The sequence below is a fragment of the Electrophorus electricus genome, chromosome 17, assembly GCF_013358815.1.
Source record: "Electrophorus electricus isolate fEleEle1 chromosome 17, fEleEle1.pri, whole genome shotgun sequence".
Classification (NCBI taxonomy): Eukaryota; Metazoa; Chordata; class Actinopteri; order Gymnotiformes; family Gymnotidae; genus Electrophorus; species Electrophorus electricus.
The window spans coordinates 10,116,756-10,141,341 of record NC_049551.1 but is presented as its reverse complement, the minus strand read 5'-3'; the positions used below and the strand labels follow the sequence as shown (position 1 = coordinate 10,141,341).

Here is a 24,586-nt window from a genome sequence, read left to right as displayed (position 1 = left end):
CCAGTGTAGGCTTCAGCATAAATCTTCAGGAGGCCTCTTTGAAAAAGCCTCTAGGGGATTCCGTTGAAGGGAGAGCCTTGGTTCAAGGATGGGACATCCCGGCCAAGCACTGGAAGAAACAATATGGAGATCACCAAAAGAAACAATATGGGCATCCGGTGATATAGAATAGGATCGTCTTTTAAAAAAATAGAAGTAGTTCAGGTTGAACATAATAGTACCAAGAACTTGTTGGTGTAACTATTAAATATCAATTAGCATATATTGAATAATGTATGGTTTGAACATAATAGTGGAAACCTGGACAAGGTATTATGAAAAAATAAAAATGGTTATGCAAGTGTCCTTGAAGCGTTTGGTTACTATCTGATGGATTAAAATAGGTTTGTTGGTAGCAAAGACATCACTAAAGTGTACAGAGCAAAGGTACTCCAGGACCAGGATGGGTAAGTAGCAGCTTGATCAATGGACTCTTCTGTGAGACGTAACAGGGCGTCGGTCTTAAATGTAATGTTAGATCAAGTGAAAAACTTTAGTGGATTGAAATACAGATAAATAAATCCACCAAAAGTGCACCTGCATCATTGGTAAAAAAGTTGTTCTGCTAGTTGTCTGATTTTGTTCCAGTAATCTAATGTTTCCTGTGGACTAGGTGGTTCAAGATTATATTGGTGTTTGCTTTATTTCTGTGATCTTTTTAACCATAGTCTGCTTGTTTATACTGTCTACCAAATACTGAGTAGTGAAACACTGACACAATCCCTTTTGGCGTCAGACATTTGTAATAATTTCAATAATCTACACTTGTAAGTCAAGAGGGCAGCACCATTTTAAAGTCTAGTTTCCTTTCTCTGTATCACTTTCTGGAATTTTTCCGTCTGTGTTTTTATTAAAGTTAAAAATGGAAAGGGTATTAAAACTCCCTTTCACTGACATCTCTTCCACTGAACTTGTAGAGAAAGTGATGATATGAAGATGATTATGTTTATCGCATTCACTCAGAGATCATTGTCTGAGGGTCATGTTATACAGTTCACGATGCCCCGGGTTGCAATCAGGAGGTTTAACAGTGATGTGCCACACAGTTGTCTGTGGTGTTCTATATGATCATCACAGAACATCACACATAACTGGTCAAATTGTATCTCCAGTAGTATATTTGTGTATTATACTATATATTAGCAGCATATCTTTATGATGCAATTAAAAACATTCCCCATCCCCCTGAATACCAATCATATTACATATCTGGGTATTAAATTCTCTTCCCAGTTGTCAAAATAAATAGTCATCCAATTATTAAAACAATTATTAAAACAATAAGCGACGAACTTCATTGATGGACAAATTTGCCCCTTATACTCTTTCGACAAACTGCAATAATTAAAATGATAATATTACCTAAACGAAATTGTTTGTTTTCAATTATTCCAGCGCCACCAACCTGTCTAAAATCTTTGGACAACATCATAACTTGATTCTACTGGAAAAATAAATCACATAGAATCAAACTCACAACATTACAGAACTGTAGTTGATTATTGCAAATCAACTACAATATGGAATAAAATGGATAAAACTTAGTATATCAGACAGAATATGGATAGACATATAGCAAACATTATGCAAAGATCTAAAAGTCAGACTTACCATTTATCAGTCAAATCAATTAAAGAACATTCATGATCAACAATTTGTGGGTGGCCATGATACTAACAGCCTGGTGGAAATTTCACAAGATATCAAACTCCAGACTCACATAAACATAACACTGCTTTCATGTCACTTCCACAAGTAGCCCAAACATAAGATATAGAAAGCAGGTAAGAGCAACTATCAGTTCAGAGACATTAAACTCACCTGCATCCATATCAGTATTATAAACATTCCTAATACAAAAAAAACTATCACATAAGATATACAAAATAATAATGAAATCAAATCGCATAATTACTCTCCCATCGAGACAATGGGAGGAAGATTTATTACTAGCCCCCGACGCCACAGTCTGGATTAAAATGTATAATAATAATTACCACATGACAGCAACACTAACCTACAATGCATTCAGTACAAAATAATACATAGATTACATTATACTACACATTTAATTTAAAGGGTCAAACTGCGTGAAGTGTGCCCAGACCCAGAGCCACTTAGCTGGGCATGACTATGTGACCTCTTGGGCTTGGAAATCTGTTTGTAGTATTATTTAAAGGCACAAAGTGCATGAAGTGTGCCCTGGCCCAGCACTACTTTGCTGGGCACGACTGTGTGACCTCTTGGGCCTGGAGGTCTGTTTCTAGTGTGATGGAAATTATTATTCGATCATGTATTATCATGTGATTCATATATAATCATGTTAATTCTTTCTCTATGTAATCCTATATGAATAGTTTAGTCTGCACATTCTGTCTTTGTATATTGTGTGAACAAAACAACTGCTGAATCAGCTGCTTCGTGATCTTGCATGTGTCGTGCGACTAATCCTGATAAAGAGGATCTAGCAAACTGTGTCTGTCCTGGTGGAACAGAGCATCCTGATATGTGCAGAAGTGCTTAGTGCAACAAGGAGCAGGAAATGGGTATACAGGATGACAGGACATCCCTTCCAGGATGTGAAGTTTAGATATAAGGAGCAGAGCCAGTCTACCCCTTTAGAACTTTCGCTTAGAGCATTAGCTCTCACACAGCTGTGTTTTGTATGTCTTATTTTCTTTATTAAATTACTCTTTTAATCACGTCTGACTTGCCGTTTATTCAAAATTCCACCACAGAAATTGGTGTAGTCAGCAGGATCAGCGAGAGGCGAGAGGTTGACGGTTCCGAGTGTCGAAAGGGTAGGCCTTGCCTTTAACACCCTACTCAACACAGTTCTGACCTAGTCTGTTGGGATGCTGCTGCTTGGAGTTGGGGCTGGTGTCGGAGCCTTCTTACAGTGTGTGTGATGTACCCAGGTTCCTCGTCCTTCTATTTTGACAGCAGTGTGGGTTGTTAACAGGACTTGGTGTGGTCCTGTCCACCGTGCTTGGTTCCCTTTGGGGAGTGCTGCGCACAAACAAGACAGCTGGAACAAAGGTTTTGGGTAAGTACTGTGAGTTCTGGCGCAACTTTAATATGCTGCCCACGATTCCCCCTTTGCTCATATGGCTACGCCCATGAGCAATTCTGATTAGGCCCTGCATGTATGATTTGGCTAGGCAAGGTTTGCCCGTAGGTGTGTGTGTCCAAGCACCATCGTACACTGCGCAGTCTAGTTGTCTCCACCTGGTGCGTTCGGTGGCAGTAGCCCCTGACTGAATCTCCCGTAATGTGGCCTGCGGGGTAGCAGCGGTTTCCTGTATTGCTTGCACAGCGGTTTTAGTTGCAGCTGCCTTTGTTACTCTATCTGCAAAATTATTCCCCTTGCTGATTTGGTCTTCTGTAGTCCTGTGAGCTGCACACTTAACAACTGCAATTGTCTTTGGCAGCAAAATGGCTTCTAGCAAGATGGTGATGTCTAATATATTTACCTGAGCTTGTCAGGAATTGCCTATGTTTCCATATGGCTCCAAAATCATTAACAGTTTTGTCTGCAGCTAGTTGGCATGCTTCCGTCAGTGCTACTGGTTCAGCAGCCTGCGCTGAATAGGAGGATGGTAATACTTCTGTTTCAAGTATTTCATGATCTGTTACTGCCGCGTATGCTGCCCTATTGACCCTTGTGTCGTCCCTGCTTGCTGACCCATCCACATAGAGGCATAGGTCTGGGTTAATTATGGCTTCTTCAAAGAGATCAACCTGCGGTGTACATACTTAAGCTAAGACTGCTGTGCAGTCTTGTGGATCTCCATCCTCCTCCGTAGGAAGGAGTGTAGCTGGGTTCAGTGTTATACACCTTTTGACAGTTATATTAGGCATATCTAAGAGGGTAGTGTGGTATCTCAGCTATCATTGGGCTGATAAGTGTGACACTCTTTGGTCCTGCAGTATTTGGTGTACTGCGTGTGGGACTAAAACAGTAAGAGGGGAGTATGCCACTATGGTTTAGGTAGCGAAATTATGGCTTGTGCTCAGTTTTGAGACAGCCCGTGTGTATTTCCCTTAATGATATGCCCCAAGAACGTCACTTCTTCCTTACAAATCTGTAATTTTGCTCTACTAGGTCAGTTACATGTATGTTACATCTGAAATATTTCCATGAGCTTTTACGCAACATACTAAACAAAGGTTAGGAACAGGCTAAATCAAATCAGGCTAACTCTCAGCAGGTCAAAAGTACTTCAGACTGCAAACTATGACCTAGTATTTTATCAAATTTTATCATAATTGTAACGCAGGGAGGCTTGGCAGGATACAAAAGAGGAGCCGTGATGCAAACAGTGATGTTTATTTAGAGACATGGAAGACAACGTAGCACTAAGGCTATCGTGGGATCAAACACTGACAACGTTAATGTTTACACAAAGGACTTATATACGCAAACAATAACAACACAACGAAGAGCAGGCGTGAAACACAAGGGGGCGTGGCCACACGGATGAACACACACACACACACACACACACACACACACAAGCAAACACACACGGGGAGACGTTTGGGGGGAGGAGCCGTACAGTGACAAGAATATGTTCACACATGCTCGCTCTCTCTCTCTCCCTCTCTCTTTTTCTCTCACTCTCTCTCTCACTCTTACTCTCTCTTTCTCTCTCTCTCCCCATCCTTTCAGCCTTTGGGTTTCAATAATACCCCCAGGGCAGACAGAGCCACTATTCAAGCAATGTAATAATGTAATATTCTGCTCTGGCTTCTCCTACCTCTGCAATGACATCCTCAGCTTTTATTTCAGTGGGTGTGGCATAGCCACTCATAAATATTAATGTTCCCCTGCCTGAGCTCCTGAAGTTACTACAGTCTATCAAAAAAAAAAACCTAATGAAATATGCAATTGCTTATAGTAGATTGTTCAGCCTTTTATATTCAGTTAGTCATGACTATGGCTAGGCACCCCTGTACCCAATGATGTCTGCATTTCGATGATTGCACTCATTTTTGAGTATCATGTGAGCTAGTAACATCTCAGCAAAAGAAAAGATTCCAAATGTGCGTTAGACTTTACAGTAACCTAAGACAACCCTTTTGCACGAAGGGAACTGGTAACTATGCACACCCTCCATTATGTGCAGAAGATATTTAAAGTGCAGGACAGTCAAAGCATTAGGTGTGCGCGTGTGTGATGTTATTAACGTGACAGTAAAAGCTCACCATTTTTAAACGGGGGCTGATCGACTTTCCACTTATGCAAGACAAGAGTACATGTCAAAAATTAGAGACGAAATGAGGGGTTAAATGCTGCAATTAGGCATACAGCAGTCAAAGGCAATTTGGAAGATCATGATTTACACTAAGAAAACAAACAAACAAACAAACAAAATATAAAACTGTCATATAGAAACAGAATACAAACTATCTTCCAAGATTGTAACTTATTTACATAATTAACAAAATATGAATTAATTTAAATTCTAATTATTCACAACAATAATGCTCGGTGACTAGAAATTGATTCTGATTGTAGCTTCATGTAATCCTGTAGCTACCAGTCTCTTTCAGTGAAAATGGTCAGGTACATGTATGTTACATCTGAAATATTTCCATGAGCTTTTATGTAACATACTAAACAAAGGTTAAGAACAAGCTAAATCAAATCAGGCTAACTCTTAGCAGGTCAGAAGTACTTTAGACTGCAAACCATGACCTAGTATTTTGTCAAACATGTTTGTTATTACATTATCAGTGACTTAGCCTTGTTAAAGTAGACGAGGACTTGTGCTCGTGAGAGAGTGACAATGAGCAGCAGCATAACCTTGTAGAGCAGCACCCGCTCCGAGTTACGCATACGCACCAACGGGTCCGTGCATCTCTGACTATAGGTGATCAAACCGGTACAGTGTGCTGGCGTAAGTGCCATTAACCACTCTAAACTGGAGTTTTGAGTGTATATACATGGAGGAAGGACAAGTAGTTAAAGAGGATTACGTCTCCACATGCGTTGTGGTTGCTGGCGGTACTGGTCAGCGCAGGGCACGTGTGTCAAAGCTGGACAGACTCCTGTCCAGCGATCTGGCAATGCAAAACAGAGAGAGTGAGCTGCAACAGAGTTCCAGAGTTTTAACAAGAATTTTGAATTATTGACAACTCGCATATAAGAACAAAGTGAAAGATTTACATTAGTGTCATGCTTTTATGTTTCCAGGAGATTAACTCGCCTGCTTTTCAGAGACGTGCAGAGCGGAACTTTCAAAAAGCTTATCAACGTGACGAGAATGTGAGGTTTAGGTTCATCTATAGTGGTACAGTAACAATGTGAAATGTGGATATTGAGGTCAGCATCACTTAAGAGTGTATGTGTGAATCATCCTCGTCATCATAAATGTTGTGTTGTTACATAATTAAGCAGTCCATCCAGTTTCATTTACTTGATTTATTAGCAGCCTGTGTCCACGGTCTAACTGAAGTATTTTTATTTTAATTTCCTCCATGTTGTTTATAATAGGCCTACAGTAAGAAATCCTTTTAAAGGTGATCGCCATTTCTCCCACTGTATACTGTTGAAGCATACAAGTTTTTATTCAGTGAGAGATATGTCATTTATGGGGATTAGGTACAGCGTGTTTTGTTCAGGACATTCGTGGCGATATATGTGCTAAATGGGATTGTAAAATAACTTGCTAGCTAGCCAGGTATTTGGACAGAACCTGAATTGTGTTACATGGGGATTTCTATCCCATGTTTTTAAAGCTGCGTTATGTACAGCCTAGCATAAATAAATACGCAAGAATGCAGAGCACGAATAGTCGTTGCTTGCAATCACTAGACAATCACTAGCAACTACATTTGCTAATCATCATTTTCTTTTTAAAGTTGGTGTAAATCTAAAACTATTGCAGACGTGACGTGTGATGTCATAATGCATCCGCATCAATTATACAATTATGATGTAGTCAAAGAACAGATTTTTCAAATGAGCAATTTCTGTGAACCAATTTTAGTCTACAGATCACATTTCTGTTTTACCCAAACGATCTCTTCTGTTATCAAGTAGTGCCGGTTACAGTTGGATTTTCAAAACAAAGTTTATTATGGGTCAGTCCAGTAGTTACTACTGTAATCCAAGATGCAAGGAACCTGTTCCTTCTGAGAAGTATGAAAAGGAAAACCATGGGATATTTGGTCAATATAGGAAAAAGAAAAACGAAAAGACGGTGACTTTGCATGCTGAGTTGTAAAGCTGATTATTAGTATAATTGTGGCGAGAATCAAAATCAACACTAGCTAAAATTACGAAATGCATTGGAATTTATTATTCCAATAGCACAATTTGAATGGGTCTACGGTACCTTAGTGTGTCAGGTCCTGTTATTTCTGTTGAACATTTGATGTTTGGGGGCACATTTTTACATCATTAGGCCTGCAGGCTATGTGATAATGGATATGAGATAAAAATTGTATTTGTTTCCTTTCCAGTCCAATTCAAATGATAAATTACAAATGTATCAAAATGTAATTAAAGTCATATTTCAATTAAATGTATTTAAATACTGTTCAACAATATTTCTACTCATATCTACAGGTGGAACTGGACTCTTCCAAAAAGATAGAACCTCCACATATGAATTTCATGATGTTTCCTGAAAAGACTCCTTTAAATCAGATTTTCCATGACAATGACTGGGATAAATATATTGAGGACGTGGAAGCCATCTTTGCTAGAGTGAGAAAGTCTGCAGTGGAGCAGAGCAATCCTAACACTTGTTTTCCATAAATTCTCACAATGCTATGAACTATGCATTTCAAGTAGATGTAATTAAATATTGCTTAACACTGTTTCTCCTCATAGTTGCAGGTGACACTGGATTCTTACAGAAAGATGCGAGATCCAGATGTGAATTTTAAGATTGTTCGTCAAACCTCTTTTACTAATAATGATGTTTCATATGAAAATGATGCGGATCAACTGATTGAGGAGGTGGAAGCCGCATTTGCTAGAGTGAGAAAGTCTGCAATGGAGCAGGGCAATCCTAACACTTGTTTTCCATAAATACTAACAATGCAATTAAATATGCATTTGGAGTAGATGTAATTAAATATTGCTCAACACGGTACTTGTGTCTGCAGGTGGCCAAGCTGTTAGAAGAAGAAGCCATACTTGCTAGGGAGGATATGGCTGCATAACCTCTGACAACAGCAATAAACAGCATTAAGAATACTCTGATATTTTTCAGTCTAATCCCTGCCTATGTTGTCTGCAACACAGTCAATTCCACCATGGATAGTAATTATATCTTTTTTTTTTTTTTTTATCTCACAAACATTCTGAATGTAACATTTCCTACAGCTTTAAAGATACAATCACCATACTTGGCACCCACACTATTTTTTCCCTTGATGTCCACTTACATCTGTGTGGCTTAACAATCACAATTCATTTTTACACAACCAATTTCCAACCTCTATATATATATATATCATTCAGCAATTTATATATGATAATACAAGGCAGTAAATTAAATTGGGCTGAACTGGACAATAGTACCTGGCATGAAAAGTATGTCGTAGAGAGAGTAACAAAAAACGCAACCTCTCACCTCGCGCGCTGAGATGCCTCCGTCACTGTCTGTAGTGTCCTCTAGGATACTGCTGCCCTCACTAAAGTGTGTCACCCCGACCGGGTCAAACATTTCTTGAACATAATAACTACACAATGGAAAATCAGCTTCAAGTGCTGCATTGAGCAAGAGTGCACTGTAAATGGCCACATACAAATGGCAATGTCAGTAGTAAATTTATATATGCAGTCATGGAACAGGACCTAGCTGTAGTGTACAGCTTTAAGGTGCATATTATGATCTGCTCTTACCAATCATCCTCCTGGCTGTGTCTTGCTCTTTTGGCCAAATGTTTCTCTTCCAAAGCAGACAGACCAGACTCGCTGCATATTACTCCGTGCACTATAAATAAACCACATGTATAATGCCTTGTAAACAATGGAACAAGGGAAATTTGAATTGTGACTACTCTGTTAAAGGGGCGGATAAGGCACCCCACCCAAACCCCCCGAAAGCTGTTCTGTTATCCCTAATTGCTATGCAATAGTCCTGTGATTAACTCAAAGGCTGGAGAAGTTTCACCTTTCTCTACTTGAATCCTGAAGGCCGTTCGGTTCCGTCGCCCACAATCCATCCTGTGTAATTGAACATTATTCACATCATAACTCGACCCCGTGTAACAGGGCAAACTCACTCGGATGGGGGAAAGGATCACAGACTACCTGTACTGCTGCTGCAACTCTGCAGCCATTCCAACAACATCCACATACATTCCAGCAACATCCACATACATTCCAGCAACATCCTATTATAGGACACAGTGTATCTGGCTTAAGTACACCCATTTAATAGCATGTTGGACCTCCTTCGGCCTCCAGAACTGCAGCAGTTCTTTCTGGCACAGCACTATGTGCTGAAAATACTCTGCAGGAATCTTGGTCCAATCTTCATAGGATATTTTCTCTCAAATTACATGGAGGGACTGACATGTTCTAAACTGCCTGTTTTATACCTTTACCCAGGGATGTTCTATAGGATTAAGATCTGGGGACTGTGAAGGCCAGGGAAACATTGAAAATTTGCTGTCTTGATACTGGAACAAATCCGTAATTATACAACCCTTGCGGCAGGGTTTCTTGTCTTGTTGAAAGTGTCCTTCTGCCATAATTTAAGCAGCTGCATGAAGGGATGCACTTGGTCACAATACATAGGTAAGCCCTTCTGTTCAAATGTCTACTGATTTCAGAGGACCCATAGTGTGCCAAGAAAACATTCCTCACACCTTTGCAGTAAAATCGGGCGAAACACTGGTCGAAACGTCTACCAAGGAATCCACTCCTTACGCTGTTCGGCCGCACTGTGCCCTTCTGCAAAGATGGTAAGGAAATCTCACAATTAATATCACGATATGTCATCAGCCTGGCAAACGTCACATCCGGGTCACCCCAACACCATCTCAGCCTGCAGATGGCGTAAGTTTACACGACGGATTCTTTTATTCTCTTCAACGACAAAACTCAGGTCTATACACCAAAAATATGGCTGATTAAAATGCACGTAAATTAAATTTAGAGTCAATAAAATGCATATGAATTGACGTTTTGACTGATAAGTAGTTTTATTTGACTCAAGTTTAATCAACTTATCTTTCAACTTTATCCATTTTTATTACTTGCCTTATTTATCGTTTATTTGACGTTTGCGGGCGCAACGTTCTGATTGACATTTTTGCCTCGAGAGGTAGAAGTAACGAAAATTGCTTGGGTTAAACGATTGATTAATTAATGAATGTTATTGGATAAACAAGGCAACTAAAACAGTTACTAATATTAAGTGATAAGAGTCCGGTAACAAAAATGGCTTGAGTTAAACGTTAAATGACGTGACACAAAGTTACTCAAATTATTTAATTATATACCACTGTAGTTTTTAGTTTACATGCATTTGTTGTTTACACCCTCATAGAAACTCCCTTCGTCATGAATGATAAAACTTGATATTTGATTTTTTAAAATGTATCAAATCAAGACTGTTTTAATCCTTTCTTTTCCAGATAACTATCACTTATATTTTCAATTCACAAGCATTTTTTCATGACCAGTTTAAATTTTCATGGATTTTTATCAGCTTCGATTTCATCATTTAGAATTTGCTAGTTCCTCCACTCATGTGCCTGAAATGTTACTAAACCGTGTTGTAAATTAGTAGATTCATTCATGTTTGAGGAATTCTGGCTTGTGTTTATTGTCTGTGGGCAGAAAGGCTTTCCTAGAAGTCAACTGGCAAAATGTTCCAAGATTTCTAAGAAATTATTGAACTTCCCTAAAAAACAAAACAAAAAAAACAACAACAAATAAGTAAGCTGAGAGAACTAAAACGAAAGCTATAAATACAACTTGACAGTTTTCAGCAGCAAGCGAATTTGTACGGTTACTGAGCTGCTAGCTAGCTAGCTAGCTACCGGCTGCACTGTTAACCGTGCTTCCGGTGGCTACATAGCTAGCTAGCTACTTTACTGGGTATGATTCTGTGACCCCCTGGGCTTGGAGGTGTGTTTCTAGTTTTGGTTAAAGGGTCAAACTGCATGGTCTGCCCAGGCCCATAGTGACTTTGCTGGGCATGACTCTGTGACCTCTTGGGTTTGGAAGTCTGGTTATAGTATTATTTAAAGGCACAAAATGCATGAAGTGTGCCCTGGCCCAGCACTATTTTGCTGGGCATGACTGTGTGACCTCTTGGGCCAGGAAGTCTGTTTCTAGTTTTATTTAAACGGTCAAACTGCGTGAAGTGTGCCTAGGCCCAGAGCTACTTTGCTGGGCATGACTGTGTGACCTCTTGGGCCTGGAAGTCTGGTTGTAGTATTATTTAAAGGGTCAAACTGCGTGAAGTGTGCTCAGGCCCAGAGCTACTTTGCTGGGCATGACTGTGTGACCTCTTGTGCCTGGAAGTCTGGTTGTAGTATTATTTAAACGGTCAAATGTGATGGTGTGCCCAGGCCCAGAGCTCCTTTGCTGGGCATGACTGTGTGACCTGGTGGGCCTGGAAGTCTGGTTGTAGTATGATTTAACAGGTCAAATGGTCTCCATTGTGTGTCCAGGTTTAAGGCTACTTTGCTGGGCATGTGATTTAGAGAGCATTGGAAGTCTGGATCCTGTATTATTTAAAGGCTCAAATCACAAGAAAGTGTGCCCAGGGACGAAGCCACTTTGCCCTGCATGGTTGATGTGACACGGTGGGCCTGGAAGTATGTTTTTTCCCATCTATCCATTCACTTGAAGGGGGTCAAAGTGCCCGAATTGTGCCCAGGCACGGAGCTAGGTTGCCGGTCGTCAGCACATGCGCACTTCGACCCTTGAAAACATGAGCCCCAGGGGCCGTGCGGCATCGAATATGCACGGTCTTCGAGCTACCAACTGGGCACGAGAGCTGGACACATCGGGTACGGAAGCCTTTCGGTCACGTGCTCGTTTTCCACGCCTTCAGCGCAGGTAGCCTGCAAATTTGAAACCGGTGCGCATTTTATTCTTTTCCCCTTTTATCCATTCATATCTCTCTGCTACTTTGGAGAAGAGAGACGCACGCGGGCTCGTTGAAAAGCTCTGGAACTCAGCTTTCAGCCGGTGCTAGCGATGGACGTCGGAGTAGAAAGTCTGTTCAGGGCTCTTTGGAAAGGGCTGCATCTCCCCTGTAATCGACTTCGAGCGACACGCGGATCGGACCCACCGTTTTCACGCTACGATTTTTTAAAGCCGCCAGGGATGGGACGAATGCGTGGCAGGTGGCGTTCGTTAGGGACAGTCATGGAGGTGATGCGCACCGAGTTGCAGGCCATTTGGACCTGGCCCGGCCTAGATGTGAGTATTCAAAGTCAGTGCATTTGTTTAAACTTCCTCCTCCAATTCGTTGCAATTGCGCATGCGCTTCTCGCTCATCCGTCTGGAGCGTAGCACTTTATTGGTAAATATCTCTGGGCTCCTTGGGAGTAGAAAGTATATTCAGGGCTCGTTGGAAAGGACTGCATCTCCCCTGTAATTGCCTTCAAGCGGCATGCGGATCGGACCCGGAGTTTTTAAACGTGGCAGGCGGCGGACAAAAGTCGCGCGCCGGACGTCTTTGCGGCTTAATATCTCTGCGCTCTTTGGGAGTAGAAAGTCTGTTCAGGGGTTGTTAGCCTCTGTTAGCCTCACAGATGTACTATATCTGTAGCTTTTAACAGCAGGCTACGCTTCACACCACGTCTCTTCTGCCCTCAGGCAGTTGGCGGAGGAGATGCCTAAACTGCAGGAGTACCTGGAGAAAGAGGACATCGAAAAGAAGCTTCTGAGCCAAACCAAAGAGGAGCTGCCCTGTAAATAAAATATAAATATCTGTATAATATGTAAATAAAAGGAAGAAGTGGTTGTATAGTGTAGTCGTTTGATTATAAATAATCTCATAATAATCTTATCTACATATTACAGTCCAGGTTCCACAGCACTTCAGACCGAGAAGCCCATCTCTGCCACCAGATCCAGAATGCGAGGAATCCCCTCCAGCAGGCCTAGGATTTGGTCGGAGAAGAACACTTCTCCTTCTTTAGTAACCACTGCATCACACACCAGTGGCTCCTCACGGAAAAGGTTCTTGCGTGGCCTTTTGCTGGGAGGTTGGCCCTCATCAGCATGTGCCTCCGACTCTGAGCTGGAGTGAGAGAATGATCCCTCATCTCCAGAGAAGGCCTTCCTCTTTCTCTTCCGCAGCTGCGGTGGTGGAGTCGTCGGCTGTTCCTTGGCCATATTCTGCAGGTGGTTCTGGTGGCAGGCCATATGCCATTGCTCCAGGCTGGACAGGTGAGAGTAGTAGGTCTGCATGTACCACTCCCAGTAGACCTGCTGCCAGTAGAGCTCCTGGTTTGTATAGTAAGCTCCGATGTTGCCAGGCAGCCGAGGGGACTCGCTGGTATGGAGACCGGCATTCCGCATACAGAAGGGAATCGGCGTAGAAACATACAGGGAAAAAATTGGGGGAAAAAAAGCTAACAAAAATGCCATTTATTTTGGGGTTATCCAACGTGGATGTGGATGCTGGGGATGCAAAATCAGTCATTCAATACATTTCCTGATTCACCAGGGTCTTGTAAAACAAAATGCAAATAATACATCCAAAATGTAAAAACGTACACAAAACCTTTCCAGCACTACACTGGACTTCAAAGTCTTATAGAGGAAACAGTTCATAAATGCTTTAAACACGTCCACAGCAGTGCGCCCGTTAGCCAGCACAATTGCAAACACTATGCATGCAATGTGCTGTTAGCACCTCCTACGATGTGGACGAGGGGTTGGATTTTAGGAGGCAAAAATAGAACACAGCAAACCTATAAAAAAACAACAACCTCAAAGTATTTACAAATCTGTGCCAATATGTAATGTCCCTAAGCGCACTTCTGATCATGCATCTATGCAGAGTGGAACACTGCAAAATCTGCACATGGAACATTGTTCTCATCTTGCAGTGCAAACATGTCCTCCTCCCATGTGAGGCTTTATGTCGCACGTCAGTGGTATGCACTGATGGCTTCATACCGCTCCTCAGCCACAGAAGGAGGAAACACGTGGCTACGCAAGTGATCCTTCCTCCACAGGTCCCCAATAGCCGAAGGCTTCGCCAGTCCAAGATAGATCTTTATGCTGAGATGAAGAAGCATTTCATCAGCATTTCATCCATCCATGTCCTCTTCATGTTATCCCCTTTTCTCCAAGCTGCAAATCGGTTAGTATTGTTGCATAGGGTTTGGATCACCTCTTGACTAAAGAACAGCTGGAAGATGTTGGAAGGGCTGTAGACTGTCTAAAAATCCATGTGAACTCCTAGGATGAAAATTCAATGGGGCAGGCTGCTCATCTTCCTCCCAGGTGTCGCGCCATCTGTCCTCCTGTGCAGTAGCTGGTGCTGACGCTGTGCTCTTTCCCCTGGAGCTGATCTTGTCTTCCTTGCTCTGGCATGAGGTTGTTGCCCAGCTAAGGTGTGGAAGGTGTTGCCGGGTGTCGGAGGTGACGGTATGGACACTCCTTTCTTTGCTTGAGGTGGGCTTGTGCTTCTGCTGCCTTTGTGACTAGCCAGTCTTCCAGCAGGCACCCTCATGGGTGTCCATAGATTGTGGGATGGTAGAAGTTGATTGTTCCCTGGGAGTGGGTCACAAAAGGTGTGAAACATTCCATATGGGGTAGGCTAGGATTGATCTGCTTCACTGCAAGACAAAGACAGCATAACAAATGAGTACAATATGTACCATGAAAATAAACACAAACATCAAATTGTCATGAGAAATAAGGCTAAATTATTATATGTAGTAGTTACACTTACATTACTATTTATTGCATATTGCTTACAACTATAGTACACTGGCTAAATCATATTGGCGTAACAGGCTACAATATTATGCTACGCACCATAACTACTTGCTAAACGATATTAGATTCAGTGCCAATAGGCTAAAAGATTATGTTGGGGTAAATATATAGTATGCATTCTCTCAAGCCAACCCAACAATCTCGCAAAAGTGAATGATATACTTACGGCATATCGAGCACGGCGTCGATTCCATGGACAAACGCGACTTCGCCCTCTGAGTCCATGCTTGCAGCCATGGAAGCGTCATCACTCTCACTTTCCTCATCACTAAATCTAAACGAAGTTCTCATCAACTTCAGCCAGTGTAAGTCGTTTCCATTCCATGGTTGTGATAAAGATATCCACTAAAACGTTTTATCAAAAGCAAAAACAAAATCACGAAGTAAACTGCCCAAAAACCGAGCAACTGAAGTGCACTCTGCAATAGCAACAGGTAAACAGCACGCGCGCAACAGGGCTCGTTAATGTGTTCCGCGTGGCCCGCCCCGTCTCTGTAGTGACCATTCATGGCAAATGAGCTGTCGAGATTTTCGTCTGCCTGAATGCTATTTTTTGAAAATGGTGTCAAATATTTTGGATTCGATGGCCCATTACTGTAAGCTTTTTTTTCTTCCTTTCCCCATTTTCTACAAGGGTCTTCTGGTACTTACATTTATATTTATGCCATTTACTTGCAAATAAGAATTAGTTCTTAATGTACAAATTATGCAAGGAGTACATTCAAAAATTGCATAGTACAGGACATGTGGTTCGGTTTTTTCTGAAGATAAAAAGCAGAAAGAGTAAAACTAGGGGACAATATATGTGTAGACTTTGCAAACAAGGTCATTGGGTTGCGTGTATATTTTAAATAAGGTAATAAACAAAGTATATTTAATGAACTATGACTCGTTCCTAAATAAATAAGATCTGAAAAACAATTACATTAAAAATAAACTTTAATACAACTTCCAACACCAAAAAAAATAATTTACAAAACAGAGATTTACAATTTACAAAAAAATTACAAAACAGGGAAAAATATATACAAAATCACAGTCCAGGGTCCACAGCACTTCAGACCGAGAAGCCCATCTCTGCAGCCAGATCCAGAATGCCAGGAATCCCCTCCAGCAGGCCTAGGATTTGGTCGGAGAAGAACGCTTCTCCCTCTTTAGTTACCACTGCATCACACACCAGTGGCTCCTCACCGAAAAGGTTCTCGCCGTGGCCTTTTGCTTGGAGGTTGGCCCTCATCAGCATGTGCCTCCGACTCTGAGCTGGAGTTAGAGAATGATCCGTCATCTCCAGAGAAGGCCTTCCTCTTTCTCTTCCGCAGCTGCGGTGGTGGAGTCGGCGGCTTTTGCTTGGCTATGTTCTGCAGGTGGTTCTGGTGGCAGGCCATATGCCATTGCTCCAGGCTGGACAGGTGAGAATAGTACGTCTGCCTGTACCACTCCCAGTAGACCTGCTGCCAGTAGAGCTCCTGGTCGGTATAATATGCTCCAATGTTTCCAGGCAGCCGAGGGGACTCGCTGGTATGGAGACCGGCATTCCGCATACAGAAGGGCATCGGCGTCGAGTGCCAGTGGCTTGCACCTGCTGTGGACACATATGGCATGAAACTGAAGACTGCTTGCTTCCATTACTGTACACCAGGGATGATAATGACTTGTTTATGATTTTCCCAGCTACAAAGAGTACTAAAAATCTAGAGTATCTTACGTATGGATGGATTGGCAGTCAGCACATGTGGAGAAGGCTGATGGCTGTGTACCTCCACCAGGCCTTAAAAACATCAATTTAATTAGCTTTTTCTTTTTTCCCCTCTTTATCATACATAGCAAATTGGTAAGGAGCACACCTGTGGGATGCTGAAAGATCTTTATGGGCGGTGCCTCTACAGCACCACTAACATGGCCGACCACATGCGAGGGTGCCACAGCGATTCCGCAAGGGAAGGGTGCCGGCCCATAGGAGTCCACACACATCACTGTCTCGTGGGGGGCGCGGGAGACGACACAAAACAATTAATTCGAGTCAAATATGGTTGATTTAAACAGTAAACAAATGAAACAATGAAATGTTAAAAATGAATGAAAGGAGCAAATTTACATTATAAGGAAGACAAAATATTAAAGTTGAACTAAAATGACAGAAACGGATGTACATTGTTTCAAATACATTCTGCAATCTATGAAAATAGACAGTTATGGATGAAGAACCCACCCGCAGGCTGGAGGTAGACTGGATTCATCTGCCTTGGAAGCTGCCCATTAGCATGGGCTCGGGCAAAGTGCCTCTGCCTCTCCTGGCCATGGCCTGAATGAAAACCGCAAAACGGGTGCCCAGAGGAAGCATAAATGTGTCCTGTGTTCATAGTTAATATGAAAAATTGACAGCTTCTTAAAAGTAAATTGCAGAGCAAAATCAAGGTTTGACCAGATCTGTGCTTTTCAAAACTCAAACTGAGCTCCAAACATTCCAAACCAAACATTCCGCAGTTGCTTAGTACACACGTGATGTCACCATTTCTTCATTTTTGAACAAAAACACTACATTAAACAGGCTGCTTCAATAACCTCCATCAGCTTGCTCCATAGAGACTGGTTTGGTTGGAGTCATTCTTCTTTGTTTAGTTTGTCTAGATTGAAATAATACAAATGTCATTAACTCTGAATGTTTTTTGCAGTATTTTTGACTATACACTCAGGATTCTAGACACTATGCCTTCTCAATAAAAACACAAGACAGATAGTATGTGAATGCAGTGCAGAGCATGGAGGCCTTATTCTGAGCCATCCATCCTGCCATCACCAATAGCATGTGTGAATGTGAAAAGGGAAACACCCACTCTCTTATACATCTTTATGAAACTCTTCTTGTATACTCACGCCCCTTTTTAAGTCAGTTATTGCAGTTTCTGTGGACAAGTAAGACATCCTCCCTTTGCATCACAGTAAAGCCCACAGTAAATCCAACTCATCCTTTGGCCTGTTGTCACTTCAGTCGGCTGCACCCAAAGGCTGGATACATCCGCATGTGTTACTGCTATTAAGGGCTTACTTAAAGACAATTTTAATAATACCTGTAAATGTTTTACTTCTGTTCAAGTCACGTAGCTTCTGTTTGTTAACTCTTGTTATATAACGCTTCTTGTTTTTGGATTTTGTTATTTCTTTCTCATTTTTCTTCCTCTCCCCCTTCTCTACAAGTGTCTTCTGGTAGTTACAAATAAGAATTAGTTCTTACTTTCCAATTTTAAGATCCTTTCGAATCTATTTGTACACCTCCACCTTACCACCTGTGACGAATGCCTGAGTGCCGAAGGGCCTGGAGCAGGACGCACAGACTCCCGTGACTGTGAAATTCATTTATTAACACGCAACGTAACTGTGGCACTCACATATAACAGTAACGGATAACGTGACTTCTACAATTAACACGGACAACTCACACGTAACCGAAGACAATATACATAGACAGAACAGCTAAACAAACATTAACAAGGGCTACATGAACGTGGACATTGACATTAAGCACAGGCGCTAACAAACAATGACCAACAGTGAGGGGAGCACCGACAGGGGTTTAAATAGCCCAACGAACACTGACGCTAAACCCTGTACAGGTGCGTGCCCTCACGGGGGTGTGGCCACAAACAAAAGTAAACACCCCTGCACGCGGCAGGCCGGACCACGTGACTTGTGGGGGGGAGCGTCCCGTGATAACACTAGTTATCTAAAGTTTTACATATAGCACAAAGACCCTTCAGGATGTAAATTAAAGTAGACACTTGGGAAAAGGCATTCATTTACATCCAGGCTTTTCTTTCCATCATTTAGGCTCCAATTGGTAACATGAAACATACGGGGAAAAAAGCTAACAAAAATGCCTTTTATTTTGGGGTTATCCAACGTGGATGTGGATGCTGGGGATGCAAAATCAGTAATTCAATACATTTCCTGATTCACCAGGGTCTTGTAAAACAAAACGCAAATAATACATCCAAAATGTAAAAACGTACACAAAACCTTTCCAGCACTACACTGGACTTCAAAGTCTTATAGAGGAAACAGTTCATAAATGCTTTAAACACGTCCACAGCAGTGCGCCCGTTAGCCAGCACAATTGCAAACACTATGCATGCAATGTGCTGTTAGCACCTCCTACGATGTGGACGAGGGGTTGGATTTTAGGAGGCAAAAATAGAACACAGCAAACCTATAAAAAAACAACAACCTCAAAGTATTTACAAATCTGTGCCAATATGTAATGTCCCTAAGCGCACTTCTGATCATGCATCTATGCAGAGTGGAACACTGCAAAATCTGCACATGAACATTGTTCTCATCTTGCAGTGCAAACATGTCCTCCTCCCATGTGAGGCTTTCTGTTGCACGTCAGTGGTATGCACTGATGGCTTCATACCGCTCCTCAGCCACAGAAGGAGGAAACACGTGGCTACGCAAGTGATCCTTCCTCCACAGGTCCCCAATAGCCGAAGGCTTCGCCAGTCCAAGATAGATCTTTATGCTGAGATGAAGAAGCATTTCATCAGCATTTCATCCATCCATGGCCTCTTCATGTTATCCCCTTTTCTCCAAGCTGCAAATCGGTTAGTATTGTTGCATAGGGTTTGGATCACCTCTTGACTAAAGAACAGCTGGAAGATGTTGGAAGGGCTGTAGACTGTCTAAAAATCCATGTGAACTCCTGGGATGAAAATTCAATGGGGCAGGCTGCTCATTTTCCTCCCAGGTGTCGCGCCATCTGTCCTCCTGTGCAGTAGCTGGTGCTGACGCTGTGCTCTTTCCCCTGGAGCTGATCTTGTCTTCCTTGCTCTGGCATGAGGTTGTTGCCCAGCTAAGGTGTGGAAGGTGTTGCCGGGTGTCGGAGGTGACGGTATGGACACTCCTTTCTTTGCTTGAGGTGGGCTTGTGCTTCTGCTGCCTTTGTGACTAGCCAGTCTTCCAGCAGGCACCCTCATGGGTGTCCATAGATTGTGGGATGGTAGAAGTTGATTGTTCCCTGGGAGTGGGTCACAAAAGGTGTGAAACATTCCATATGGGGTAGGCTAGGATTGATCTGCTTCACTGCAAGACAAAGACAGCATAACAAATGAGTACAATATGTACCATGAAAATAAACACAAACATCAAATTGTCATGAGAAATAAGGCTAAATTATTATATGTAGTAGCTTACACTTACATTACTATTTATTGCATATTGCTTACAACTATAGTACACTGGCTAAATCATATTGGCGTAACAGGCTACAATATTATGCTACGCACCATAACTACTTGCTAAACGATATTAGATTCAGTGCCAATAGGCTAAAAGATTATGTTGGGGTAAATATATAGTATGCATTCTCTCAAGCCAACCCAACAATCTCGCAAAAGTGAATGATATACTTACGGCATATCGAGCACGGCGTCGATTCCATGGACAAACGCGACTTCGCCCTCTGAGTCCATGCTTGCAGCCATGGAAGCGTCATCACTCTCACTTTCCTCATCACTAAATCTAAACGAAGTTCTCATCAACTTCAGCCAGTGTAAGTCGTTTCCTTTCCATGGTTGTGATAAAGATATCCACTAAAACGTTTTATCAAAAGCAAAAACAAAATCACGAAGTAAACTGCCCAAAAACCGAGCAACTGAAGTGCACTCTGCAATAGCAACAGGTAAACAGCACGCGCGCAACAGGGCTCGTTAATGTGTTCCGCGTGGCCCGCCCCGTCTCTGTAGTGACCATTCATGGCAAATGAGCTGTCGAGATTTTCGTCTGCCTGAATGCTATTTTTTGAAAATGGTGTCAAATATTTTGGATTCGATGGCCCATTACTGTAAGCTTTTTTTTCTTCCTTTCCCCATTTTCTACAAGTGTCTTCTGGTACTTACATTTATATTTATGCCATTTACTTGCAAATAAGAATTAGTTCTTAATGTACAAATTATGCAAGGAGTACATTCAAAAATTGCATAGTACAGGACATGTGGTTCGGTTTTTTCTGAAGATAAAAAGCAGAAAGAGTAAAACTAGGGGACAATATATGTGTAGACTTTGCAAACAAGGTCATTGGGTTGCGTGTATATTTTAAATAAGGTAATAAACAAAGTATATTTAATGAACTATGACTCGTTCCTAAATAAATAAGATCTGAAAAACAATTACATTAAAAATAAACTTTAATACAACTTCCAACACCAAAAAAAATAATTTACAAAACAGAGATTTACAATTTACAAAAAAATTACAAAACAGGGAAAAATATATACAAAATTACAGTCCAGGGTCCACAGCACTTCAGACCGAGAAGCCCATCTCTGCAGCCAGATCCAGAATGCCAGGAATCCCCTCCAGCAGGCCTAGGATTTGGTCGGAGAAGAACGCTTCTCCCTCTTTAGTTACCACTGCATCACACACCAGTGGCTCCTCACCGAAAAGGTTCTCGCCTGGCCTTTTGCTTGGAGGTTGGCCCTCATCAGCATGTGCCTCCGACTCTGAGCTGGAGTTAGAGAATGATCCGTCATCCCCAGAGAAGGCCTTCCTCTTTCTCTTCCGCAGCTGCGGTGGTGGAGTCGGCGGCTTTTGCTTGGCTATGTTCTGCAGGTGGTTCTGGTGGCAGGCCATATGCCATTGCTCCAGGCTGGACAGGTGAGAATAGTACGTCTGCCTGTACCACTCCCAGTAGACCTGCTGCCAGTAGAGCTCCTGGTCGGTATAATATGCTCCAATGTTTCCAGGCAGCCGAGGGGACTCGCTGGTATGGAGACCGGCATTCTGCATACAGAAGGGCATCGGCGTCGAGTGCCAGTGGCTTGCACCTGCTGTGGACACATATGGCATGAAACTGAAGACTGCTTGCTTCCATTACTGTACACCAGGGATGATAATGACTTGTTTATGATTTTCCCAGCTACAAAGAGTACTAAAAATCTAGAGTATCTTACGTATGGATGGATTGGCAGTCAGCACATGTGGAGAAGGCTGATGGCTGTGTACCTCCACCAGGCCTTAAAAACATCAATTTAATTAGCTTTTTCTTTTTTCCCCTCTTTATCATACATAGCAAATTGGTAAGGAGCACACCTGTGGGATGCTGAAAGATCTTTATGGGCGGTGCCTCTACAGCACCACTAACATGGCCGACCACATGCGAGGGTGCCACAGCGATTCCGCAAGGGAAGGGTGCCGGCCCATAGGAGTCCACACACATCACTGTCTCGTGGGGGGCGCGGGAGACGACACAAAACAATTAATTCAAGTCAAATATGGTTGATTTAAACAGTAAACAAATGAAACAATGAAATGTTAAAAATGAATGAAAAGAGCAAATTTACATTATAAGGAAGACAAAATATTAAAGTTGAACTAAAATGACAGAAACGGATGTACACTGTTTCAAATACATTCTGCAATCTATGAAAATAGACAGTTATGGATGAAGAACCCACCCGCAGGCTGGAGGTAGACTGGATTCATCTGCCTTGGAAGCTGCCCATTAGCATGGGCTCGGGCAAAGTGCCTCTGCCTCTCCTGGCCATGGCCTGAATGAAAACCGCAAAACGGGTGCCCAGAGGAAGCATAAATGTGTCCTGTGTTCATAGTTAATATGAAAAATTGACAGCTTCTTAAAAGTAAATTGCAGAGCAAAATCAAGGTTTGACCAGATCTGTGCTTTTCAAGACTCAAACTGAGCTCCAAACATTCGAAACCAAACATTCCGCAGTTGCTTAGTACACACGTGATGTCACCATTTCTTCATTTTTGAACAAAAACACTACATTAAACAGGCTGCTTCAATAACCTCCATCAGCTTGCTCCATAGAGACTGGTTTGGTTGGAGTCATTCTCCTTTGTTTAGTTTGTCTAGATTGAAATAATACAAATGTCATTAACTCTGAATGTTTTTTGCAGTATTTTTGACTATACACTCAGGATTCTAGACACTATGCCTTCTCAATAAAAACACAAGACAGATAGTATGTGAATGCAGTGCAGAGCATGGAGGCCTTATTCTGAGCCATCCATCCTGCCATCACCAATAGCATGTGTGAATGTGAAAAGGGAAACACCCACTCTCTTATACATCTTTATGAAACTCTTCTTGTATACTCACGCCCCTTTTTAAGTCAGTTATTGCAGTTTCTGTGGACAAGTAAGACATCCTCCCTTTGCATCACAGTAAAGCCCACAGTAAATCCAACTCATCCTTTGGCCTGTTGTCACTTCAGTCGGCTGCACCCAAAGGCTGGATACATCCGCATGTGTTACTGCTATTAAGGGCTTACTTAAAGACAATTTTAATAATACCTGTAAATGTTTTACTTCTGTTCAAGTCACGTAGCTTCTGTTTGTTAACTCTTGTTATATAACGCTTCTTGTTTTTGGATTTTGTTATTTCTTTCTCATTTTTCTTCCTCTCCCCCTTCTCTACAAGTGTCTTCTGGTAGTTACAAATAAGAATTAGTTCTTACTTTCCAATTTTAAGATCCTTTCGAATCTATTTGTACATCTCCACCTTACCACCTGTGACGAATGCCTGAGTGCCGAAGGGCCTGGAGCAGGACGCACAGACTCCCGTGACTGTGAAATTCATTTATTAACACGCAACGTAACTGTGGCACTCACATATAACAGTAACGGATAACGTGACTTCTACAATTAACACGGACAACTCACACGTAACCGAAGACAATATACATAGACAGAACAGCTAAACAAACATTAACAAGGGCTACATGAACGTGGACATTGACATTAAGCACAGGCGCTAACAAACAATGACCAACAGTGAGGGGAGCACCGACAGGGGTTTAAATAGCCCAACGAACACTGACGCTAAACCCTGTACAGGTGCGTGCCCTCACGGGGGTGTGGCCACAAACAAAAGTAAACCCCCCTGCACGCGGCAGGCCGGACCACGTGACTTGTGGGGAGGAGCGTCCCGTGATAACACTAGTTATCTAAAGTTTTACATATAGCACAAAGACCCTTCAGGATGTAAATTAAAGTAGACACTTGGGAAAAGGCATTCATTTACATCCAGGCTTTTCTTTCCACCATTTAGGCTCCAATTGGTAACATGAAACATACGGGGAAAAAAGCTAACAAAAATGCCTTTTATTTTGGGGTTATCCAACGTGGATGTGGATGCTGGGGATGCAAAATCAGTAATTCAATACATTTCCTGATTCACCAGGGTCTTGCAAAACAAAACGCAAATAATACATCCAAAATGTAAAAACGTACACAAAACCTTTCCAGCACTACACTGGACTTCAAAGTCTTATAGAGGAAACAGTTCATAAATGCTTTAAACACGTCCACAGCAGTGCGCCCGTTAGCCAGCACAATTGCAAACACTATGCATGCAATGTGCTGTTAGCACCTCCTACGATGTGGACGAGGGGTTGGATTTTAGGAGGCAAAAATAGAACACAGCAAACCTATAAAAAAACAGCAACCTCAAAGTATTTACAAATCTGTGCCAATATGTAATGTCCCTAAGCGCACTTCTGATCATGCATCTATGCAGAGTGGAACACTGCAAAATCTGCACATGAACATTGTTCTCATCTTGCAGTGCAAACATGTCCTCCTCCCATG

The 24,586-nt window shown here is 42.1% G+C and overlaps 1 protein-coding gene and 1 long non-coding RNA gene across 2 annotated transcripts; one reads left to right on the top strand and one right to left on the bottom strand.

The window, feature by feature from the left end:
- Window positions 1-2,775: 2,775 nt before the first annotated feature.
- Window positions 2,776-8,021, top strand: LOC118242875. Its single transcript, XR_004777090.1, has 4 exons — window positions 2,776-2,840; window positions 3,002-3,085; window positions 7,616-7,756; window positions 7,883-8,021. It is a non-coding gene; the product is annotated as an uncharacterized LOC118242875 (long non-coding RNA).
- Window positions 8,022-21,280: 13,259 nt separating this feature from the next.
- Window positions 21,281-22,827, bottom strand: LOC118242860. The gene is made up of 5 exons (XM_035535785.1): window positions 22,785-22,827; window positions 22,432-22,524; window positions 22,067-22,195; window positions 21,928-21,990; window positions 21,281-21,804 (listed from the first exon to the last, which is right to left on the bottom strand). The coding sequence occupies exons 1-5, from the start codon at window positions 22,825-22,827 to the stop codon at window positions 21,281-21,283; spliced, it is 852 nt and encodes a 283-aa protein (XP_035391678.1).
- Between the last annotated feature and the right edge of the window lie 1,759 nt (window positions 22,828-24,586).

What these genes read in the sequence shown, in the direction of transcription:
- LOC118242860 (XM_035535785.1), bottom strand. Translation starts at nt 22,827, where the DNA reads ATGACTCCAACCAAACCAGTCTCTATGGAGCAAGCTGATGGAG. An exon ending in GATCTTTCAGCATCCCACAG is followed by an intron (nt 21,991 to 22,066) that starts GTGTGCTCCTTA and finishes GATGTTTTTAAG; the next exon opens with GCCTGGTGGAGGTACACAGC. An exon ending in GACTGCCAATCCATCCATAC is followed by an intron (nt 21,805 to 21,927) that starts GTAAGATACTCT and finishes ATGTGTCCACAG; the next exon opens with CAGGTGCAAGCCACTGGCAC.